This window comes from Sebastes umbrosus, chromosome 7 (assembly GCF_015220745.1).
Source record: "Sebastes umbrosus isolate fSebUmb1 chromosome 7, fSebUmb1.pri, whole genome shotgun sequence".
Lineage (NCBI taxonomy): Eukaryota > Metazoa > Chordata > Actinopteri > Perciformes > Sebastidae > Sebastes > Sebastes umbrosus.
The window spans coordinates 12,847,113-12,857,278 of NC_051275.1; the positions used below are offsets into that span (position 1 = coordinate 12,847,113).

Consider the following 10,166-nt stretch of genomic DNA (forward strand, 5'->3'; position numbering starts at 1 on the left):
CTGAAAACTGTAGATGTGAGTTTTGTTAATTGTGGAAACGCCACTGTTACTTCTGCCATCTAAACCACGTGTGGAGACTTGCTGTAACAGACATTATATTATTTATAATATAGCGAGAACATGAATGCTATTTATTAGTTGTTTTTTTCTTCTAGATAATTATTTTATGAATTAGTTGGCTTAGCTTGATACATGCAGCTATAAAACACACTCAATTTGTGATCCTGCCCTCCTGCCAAATGCTTATTAACCTTGACAATGTGTTTTAAAAACCTCCGTTAGCACTGATTTGACCAGCCGAATATCGTTTTGCTTTTTTCTACTTCCAAGAGTCGGGCAGTTGCAGCCAAGCTCAACACAGCCCACACTCTGCTGCTTACAGAGAACACTTAGCCTATTGACACAGACTCTTTAAAGTGCTCCGGGCTTCTCTAGTATACGCACACACACTTTTACCAACACTTCCTTCAGCATCAGATTATCTAAAAATACCCAGAAGGCACAGACCTACTACTTGTTACCAAGTTTATTTTTTTTTTATGTTAAATACAAATATAGTCTGACAAGTCACGTAGTAGGAAGAACCTGACCAGCGGCACAGAACATGATGTTAATATGGTTTGAATCAGGCTGTTTATGAGTGTTGTTAAATTTTTATGTTCAGGGCTGTTTTTGGTTTTACTGAATCTTTTTTCTCAGGCATTAAATCCACCCAATGTTCTACATTACTTAAGCAATAAGGCCTTACTGCTCTTCAGTATAGAGCTGAAATCACTAAATGTATTCACTTTGATCAGTGAATAGCAGATTATTAAAGGTATAGATCCTGCATCATAAAAGGACTGCATGCTCAAACTGGTACAGGACTGCGGCTTATGGAGAGGAAGCCACCCTCTGTGTATTTTTTCACAAACACCCTGACAAGAAAATCGCAAGACTTCAAATGGTAAATGTAATTTTTCTCATGCCGGAGGTTATTTAAGTATGAATTATTAACATGGGAATGTTATCTTAACAGATGTGTGGACACTGTGGTTCTTACATTAATATTACAGTATGTTTAGGAATCAAATGAAAATGTCAGATCTGTGACACAGTTTACACATATATTACCGTATCTGTTAAAAGATAAGGCTGGCCATATTCTATATATTTTTGTTTATATTTTATTCTCTACAAAGGGGTCTATGGCAGAGAGTAATAAGAAAGTGTACAGAAATTATCTTTCACTTTAAAAAAAACAAAGACCTCCCCAGGTTATTAATGTTGTCTTTGAGCTTAGAAATAAATTCCAACACCCTCCTCACAACATGTCAAAATAATAAGTGTTAGATTTAACCCCAAATTAATTAATAGAACTGTAACACAGAGGTAGAACTGCTCTTCTCTGCATGCAGCAAATTGCACCTTTTATGAAACGTGGCACAGTGAAAATTGTCTTTTTGATGTAACTGTTAACTTTATTGCAAAGGTGGGCTAAGTTTAGGATGAGAAACAAATAAAAACCCTCCTCTGCTCACCCAAAAAGGTCTGACTACCTTCAGCAAAAGGAAAATTACAATACACTTTCTCTTTTTTCAAGTCAAGTCAAAATTCTCATATTCCAGCTTCTTAAATGTGAATATTTTCTGGTGTCTTCTTTACTCCTTTATATGACAGTAAACTGATTATCTTTGAGTTGTGGACAAAACAAGACATTTGAGGACGTCATTTCGGGCTTTGGAAAACATTGATGGACATTTTTCACCATATTCTGACACTTTATAGACCGAGAAAATAATCGTCAGATTAATCAACAATGAAAATAACCGTTAGTTACAGCCCTAATATGAAGCTTTGGCTACAAAGACAATACTCGTTGGTCGCATAAATGAATCGTTGGTTGTGTTTTTTTAATGAGATTTATTACCAATAAGAAAAATACAGAAATTCACCAGACTTATTTAAAATATATATATTCCACCAATTTAATAACATTTCTTTAAACAGCAAAATAGATGTTTAATTTACACCTATGACAATGTGCTGCATACAAATATTAAAATTTACAAAACTAAAAAAAGCAAATGCACATTCTATCATAATTCTTGAGGAGAGTTGCATAATTTTTCTTGTTTCTTAAATTAAAAAAATTCTATAAAAAACTGTGGTCGATTGAGGACAGAAGTTCTTCTCCACGTGAGGCAGACAGTCTGAGGTGAGAGTCGATGATCAATCAATGAGCCTGCAGCCGGCAGAATTCTTAATGAGGCGGGTGGTGTATACCCCACCTTCCCTCTTCATGCTGCCTGCACCGCCGTACAGTGTGCTTCAAGCCACTGCAGAGGTGGATGAGGTATTGCTACACAGAACGCCCACCGAGAGGGCTGACAGCAGTTTTGTTGATGTCTAACAAAGTACAATACAGAGCGGCCCTGCAGAGATAAGCCCTCTGTGAAGTTAAGGCGAACAAAGGAATCCGCAGTAGTTTTTCTTGGTTGTTACCTGAGCTGTGTGTCTGTCCGTCTCTTTGAATCTCAGTCTGCAGAACTATCATCCAAGCTCTCCTCACCTGCTGCTTTCCAGTTTCTCCAGCTCTTCTTTTTTTGAATTCGGCCCCGAGTCCGAGTCTTTGTGGGAGTCCTGCTTTCGCTTTTTGCGCCTGTGAGTCCGCCTCTCCCTTTCTTCTTCATCGTCGCTGTCGCCTGAGCTGCTGTCCTCATCTCTCCCTTTTGTTTTCGCCGTTTTCTTATTCTTATGTTGACTTTTAGTCCTTTTCCTCCGTTTTCCACTGCTGTCATCGCTGCTGCTGTCACTGCTCGAGCACTCCGCCTTCTTACGCTTTTCATCTTCATCTTTCTTCTTCTTTTTCTTTTTCTTCTTATGAGAGGATTTTTTGGATCGTTTTGATAAGCTTGCTTCGCCGCTAGACTTGGACCTTTTCATCTTGTGGTGCCCAGTCTTCTTTTTGGCACTGCTTTTTTCACTAAAGAAAAGACAAATTGAACAAAATACATTCAGGACTGGTATAGTAGGTATGACATAATGCTTTATAGGCGATTCTACACATCGAGATCAGTTTACGTGTCATCACTTGACTAGTGAAAACAGTTGTATGATCTCTTTATGGGCTCTGGATGATTATGGAGGTGGTTGTGTGAGGATTAAAACACTGTATATTGACAATATAACACCATATACACTACATTTGGTTTTAATTATATTGAACGATGATCATTGGCCGATGTGAGGCGTCCACATTTGTTTTGTTTTCAGGCCCTTCCGTGTTAGTAAGTGCCAAGTCAGATATATCGGAGCTTTCAGAAAAAGTCTCCATGTCAGATGTTGACCTGAACGCAAATTTACAGGTAGGAAACTCATATTATAATAAGTTTGATAAGACGTGAACGCAGCATCACAAAAGATGCTATCAAGTTGCATTATGGGAAGTGTAGGATCTAGATTTTTTGGGAGCTGGACCCATACTAGAGACTAAAGTTCAGGATCTCGCGACTTCTGTGGCATCAATTTTGACAATTATTTTTTCTGTAAGCTTTCTCGCATGAGCCCAAACTTTATAGAAGTACAGTGCCAAATCTCTGGGGTGCCCCTTTGTTGGAGCTCAATTCTAATCTCTGGCTTATTTGATGTAGTGTTGCATTTTTGCTTACCCGTCGCTTTTGAACTCCTCTGGATAAAGCTCCTTGAAGCCACTATGTCCCCACCTGTGATGTGAACACATAGGATGAAGATTTACATTAAAGTGTGGGAACATTTTATTAATGAACTCAACTGTCTGGAATACAAATAAGGAAAACAATTCATTTTCTTCTTTTTCTTCGTTTCACCTTTCAGAAATAAGACACTCTGAGATTTTCATAAGTAATTTCCTCAAGAAGTGAAAACATATTTAGATGAAGATTTAGTGATGCACTGTACCTGTCAGGATCTTTGGCCTCAAATTCATACAGTTTACGACTCCAGTATCGAGCCTCTCTGTCATCATGTTCTGAGACTCGCTCTCTGCTCCGACTCAGATCTCTGGGCTGATCTGGCACTCGATCACAGTGCATTTGCCCCCTGGAAAAACAACCACCATCAATAAATCAAACAGCGACATACAGTAACAGCTCTCTAAACCGAGAACTACATTACGAAACATACTCCCAAATGAGCTTTGATGTGACTTGTGTTGAGGTGGCTCAAATTAAATTGGGACATTCACTGTTCCTACCTCGCACTCTTTGTATCTGGGATATGTTTGTGATGGGACGTGACCTCCCAGCCTCGCATTTTCCACATCTCGCTCTCCTCCTGGATCTGCAATGGGTAAGCAAGAGTAAGTACATTAAAGACTACCCAGACACATACATCAACACTCTCATGCTCACACACACATTGTGAATGCAGGATTAAAATACTTACAGAGCTTATATACATTCCTCAAAAGACACCTGCAAATTAGTTTGTGAAACATTCAGCTACTGAACCTGCAAAGGCTGCCAAGTATCAGTAACCTACATTCATATTGTAGCTCAATGATATTTGTAACCAGGCCCTGAAACTGGATCAGTGTATCAGTGTGTAAGCTTCAGGTCAAAAACACAACACATCTCGAGGATAAGAGTTCTCTTCCGGACAGAAAACCTTTCAAATCAGCCATCTAGGCTTTAGAAGAATATGATGGGCCAATTTTGTGACATTTTATTTTATAAAACAATCGATCCATCCATTGAGAAAATAATTATACTCAATAATGAAAATAGTAGTTACAGCTCTACAACTGATTAGAAGTGTTTAATGATATTGCACAGTGAGAATGAAATGAAATTCCACTTGAAAATATTGCACAGTATTAGAGTAGTAATAATGATAATGATATATGAACAGTCACTATACAGTATAGTGCAAGATTATACTTGGGGGAAGTGAGTTTTTAAGTGTACCTAATAAACTGGTGTATGTTTCCCACGTGTGTCCCACACAAACACATGAACTCAAACTCACCTTGTTGTGGGCATCTGTGTGGCGGATTACATTCCTCAACAACGTCTTCCCCAGCGGCTGCTTGGACATGATCACACCTGAGATGAGACAAATGTAAGTCATCGACACACTAAACCAGGGGTCAGCAACCTTTACTATCAAAAGAGCCATTTTAGGCAGCAACCACAACAAACAAATCTGTCTGGAGCCACAAAACATTTGAGCACTGTGATGAAGGTTTATAGTCTAAGTATATAGAATATAAATCTATTGCAGTGAGGGCCCAAGTGCAAATGTACTACGGAGTATGAGGGCCACATTGAGGGAAGAAACATCTGAGATTTCCAGAATAAAGTCGTAATATTACGGGAATAAAGTCGTAATATTACGAGAATAAAGTCATAACTTTATGAGAAAAAAAGAAGATAACACTAACAATTACTACTTTATAATATTATGTCTTTATTCTCGTAATATTATGATTTTATTCTCTTAATATTATGACTTTATTCTCTTAATAATATTATGACTTTATTCTCTTAATATTATGACTTTATTCTCTTAATATTATGACTTTATTCTCTTAATAATATTATGACTTTATTCTCGTAATATTATGACTTTATTCTCTTAATATTATGACTTTATTCTCGTAATACAATGACTTTATTCTCTTAATACTATGACTTTATCCTCGTAATATTATGACTTTATTCTCATAATATTATGACTTTATTCTCGTAATATTATGACTTTATTCTCTTAATATTATGACTTTATTCTCGTAATATTATGACTTTATTCTCGTAATATTATGACTTTATTTTCTTAATATTATGACTTTATCCTCGTAATATTATGACTTTATTCTCGTGATATTATGACTTTATTCTTGTGATATTATGACTTTATTCTCGTAATATAATGACTTTATTCTCATAATATTATGACTTTATTCTCGTAATATAATGACTTTATTCTCATAATATTATGACTTTATTCTCGTAATATAATGACTTTATTCTCATAATATTATGACTTTATTCTCGTAATATGACTTTATTCTCATAATATAATGACTTTATTCTCATAATATTATGACTTTATTCTCGTAATATGACTTTATTCTCATAATATAATGACTTTATTCTCATAATATTATGACTTTATTCTCGTAATATAATGACTTTATTCTCATAATATTATGACTTTATTCTCGTAATATTATGACTTTATTCTCGTAATATAATGACTTTATTCTCATAATATAATGACTTTATTCTCATAATATTATGACTTTATTCTCGTAATATAATGACTTTATTCTCATAATATTATGACTTTATTCTCGTAATATTATGACTTTATTCTCGTAATATAATGACTTTATTCTCATAATATAATGACTTTATTCTCGTAATATAATGACTTTATTCTCATAATATTATGACTTTATTCTCGTAATATAATGACTTTATTCTCATAATATTATGACTTTATTCTCGTAATATTATGACTTTATTCTCGTAATATTATGACTTTATTCTCGTAATATAATGACTTTATTCTCATAATATTATGACTTTATTCTCGTAATATAATGACTTTATTCTCATAATATTATGACTTTATTCTCATAATATTATGACTTTATTCTCGTAATATTATGACTTTATTCTCATAATATTATGACTTTATTCTCGTAATATTATGACTTTATTCTCGTAATATTATGACTTTATTCTCGTAATATAATGACTTTATTCTCATAATATTATGACTTTATTCTCGTAATATAATGACTTTATTCTCGTAATATTATGACTTTATTCTCATAATATTATGACTTTATTCTCGTAATATAATGACTTTATTCTCATAATATAATGACTTTATTCTCGTAATATAATGACTTTATTCTCATAATATTATGACTTTATTCTCGTAATATAATGACTTTATTCTCATAATATTATGACTTTATTCTCATAATATTATGACTTTATTCTCGTAATATTATGACTTTATTCTCGTAATATAATGACTTTATTCTCGTAATATTATGACTTTATTCTCATAATATTATGACTTTATTCTCATAATATTATGACTTTATTCTCGTAATATAATGACTTTATTCTCGTAATATAATGACTTTATTCTCGTAATATTATGACTTTATTCTCGTAATATTATGACTTTATTCTCGTAATATTATGAATCAATTCTCTAAATCTCAGATTTATGTTTTTCCCTCAATGTGGCTCTAATACTCCGTCGTACCGTCGTACCATAGATCTACAACAATGATAAATACAAATAAAAAGGTAAACAAAACAACAGTTATTCATTTCCGTGTTTATAAATCACAGGAAGACACTGGAGAGGAACTGAAGAGCCTCATGACGATCCAGAGCCGCAGGTTGATAAGAGACCCCTGATCAAAACCGATCTGTGTCTAATGAAACTAAAGATCAGAGTGATAACAGATCGATATCTTAACACGTGATAGCTGTAGTAATCAGGCTACTCTACTCTACTTGTTAGCCTAGCTCGCTAGATAACACTGTTGCATATTCAGATACAAGAATGTAACTCAAGCTACAGGAATTAACCAGTTTAAACTCTTCTAACGTTACTATTACACTTGTTACCATCATTTCATGTAAACGTGTACAAACTGTACCTTTCCAACACGAGGAGCATTCAAGAAGAACAAAACAAGCTCTGCAGCTTCCACCGGCACTTCCGCTTTACTGACGTAGACGTGGTGTTGTCGCACATCCTACGTCACTGAACGTTGGAGAACACTGAGCTGTGATTGGTCCGATGGTCCGTCAATCATAGAGGTGGGGGCGTGTATGTGAATTGTTCCAGTAGTGGATATTCAATAAACTGCTAAAGCAAACTAAAACAATAAAGAAGTGACTGATAAAGAAAGAAACATATTTAGCTGTTCTGTTAAGTGGAACAATTATTTATTTATTTTATTATTATATATATATATATAATAATAATAATAATAATATATATATATATATATATATATTATATATATATTTATTTATTATTAGCAAGCAAAAACGATAGTGGAAAGTTGCTTTTCCTTCTCTTACAGACCAAAGTGTTGGCAAGGAAGAACAAGAGAAGGAAGACCATGTTGCTCGTCACTGCAGTGCTAGATGTGTAAGTATGCCCAACTGTTACCTAACAAGTTAATAATAATAATAATAATAATACATTGGACGCTTTACAAAGGGGGCACACAAAATCATACTAATAAATACCACAGAGGAGAAACTATAGCTAAGTAATTAAAAGAGTGATGTGTAGGAAGAGTCAGCTGAGGTCATAGGCCTTGATGAACAGGTGGTGCTTGAGGTGTTTTTTGAAAGTGTCCAGGGATGAAGCATTTCTGATTTCAGGAGGGAGAGCGTTCCAGAGCGACGCTGAAGGCTCTGTCGCCGAATGTTCTCAGCCGGGTGTGGGGGGTGGAGAGCAGACTAGTGTCAGAGGATCGAAGTTTCCGGGATGAAGTGTAAGGGTGGAGAAGGTCGGTTAGGTACTGGGGGGTAAGGGCATGGAGGGATTTGTATGTGAGAAAGGGGAGTTTATAGTTGATGCAGGACTTGATTGGAAGCCAGTGAAAGTGGATGATTGTCGGGGTGATGTGCTGCCAGGGCCTAGTGCGGGGGAGAACCCTGGCAGCTTAGTTCTGGATATACTGAAGCCTGTCTTGGGCTTTGCTGGGTACCCCGGAGAGGACTCCATTACAGTAGTCCAGACGGGAGGGGATGAAGGCGTGAATGAGGGTCTCTGCCACGGAGTCAGAGAGTGATGGCCGGAGTCGGGAAATGTTTTTGAGGTGGTAGAAGGCAGATTTAGTGACGGATTTGATGTGTGAATCAAATGAGAGGTTGGAGTCCGGGATGACACCAAAGTTGCGGTCCTCAGAGGAAGGGCAGATGGATCTGCCATCCACATCCAGGAGGAGATCTCCAACCTTCCTGAGCAGTGCCTTAGGGGCCACAACCATGAGCTCTGTTTTGCTGCTGTTGAGTTTTAGAGGGTTTGATGACATCCATGTTTTTATTTCACTGCAGGCAGTTGAGTAGGGACTGGGGGGGAGGTGAGTGGATGGCTTGGTGCTGAGGTAGAGCTGTGTGTCGTCGGCGTAGGAGTGGAAAAGTTAGCCATAAAGACTTGATAAGCTAAATCTGTTGTTGTTTCTGTGATTTTGTTTTGGAGTTTTTCTGCTTCCTACAGGGGAATGTATAAGTGGGATAGCTTTTGGTAACTTCTCCAATGAGTGTATTTACCTAATGAGAAAATGGCCATCTTTCACAAATAAGATTAACTAAGTCAGTGACCAGTGGAGACTGAGAGGACAACATGTCAACTATTCCTCTTGAACTCGTAGCATGGGGGAAACGCTAGCCTCCATCAAAAAGTGAAAATAACTCCATAGTTTCAGTACAACTTGTATCTTGTTAGCTACTGTTGTAGCAAGATGGCCACAAATGCATCACCCTGGTTTTCTTCACTGTTATGAGAATTTGCAAAGCTGACAACTTTGAGTGACCTTGAGGACACTCAGGACAGGTATACACAGTCAGTGATGGAAGAAATACTCAGATCTTTGCGTTCTTCTTTCGGCTGCTCCCGTTAGGGGTCACCACAGCGGGTCATCTGTTTCCATCTCTTCCTGTCCTCTGCATCTTCCTCTGTCACTCCAACTGCCTTCATGTCCTCCCTCACCACATCTATAAACCTGCTCTTTGGCCTTCGTCTTTTCCTCTTACCTGGCAGCTCCATCTTCTCCCAATACAGACGTAGGCAAAGTTGTTGGTAACGTTCCGTTAAAGAGAGAAAAACCCACAATGGTCACTGAAATAACTTGAAACTGACAAAAGTAATAATAAATAAAAATTCACTGAAAATTAACTAATGAAAATCAGATATTGTTTTTGAATTATGGTTCAGCAGAATCATTTAAAAAAACAAACTAATGAAACTGGCCTATACAAAAATGATGGTACCCCTAGAAAAGATGTAAAATAATGTGACCATAGGGACATGTTAAACTAAGGTGTGTCCTGTAATTAGCATCACAGGTATCTTCAAACTTGTAATCAGTCAGTCTGCCTATTTAAAGGGTGAAAAGTAGTCACTGTGCTGTTTGGCATCATGGTGTGTACCAC

At 36.3% G+C, this 10,166-nt stretch overlaps 1 protein-coding gene across 1 annotated transcript; it reads right to left on the minus strand.

Annotated features, from left to right (window-relative positions):
* Positions 1–1,863: 1,863 nt before the first annotated feature.
* nkapd1 (NKAP domain containing 1) lies at positions 1,864–7,800 on the minus strand. Its single transcript, XM_037776498.1, has 6 exons — positions 7,652–7,800; positions 4,987–5,063; positions 4,214–4,299; positions 3,919–4,059; positions 3,651–3,704; positions 1,864–2,965 (listed from the first exon to the last, which is right to left on the minus strand). The coding sequence occupies exons 2-6, from the start codon at positions 5,053–5,055 to the stop codon at positions 2,548–2,550; spliced, it is 768 nt and encodes a 255-aa protein (XP_037632426.1). The 5' UTR covers positions 5,056–5,063; positions 7,652–7,800; the 3' UTR covers positions 1,864–2,547.
* Positions 7,801–10,166: the final 2,366 nt, after the last annotated feature.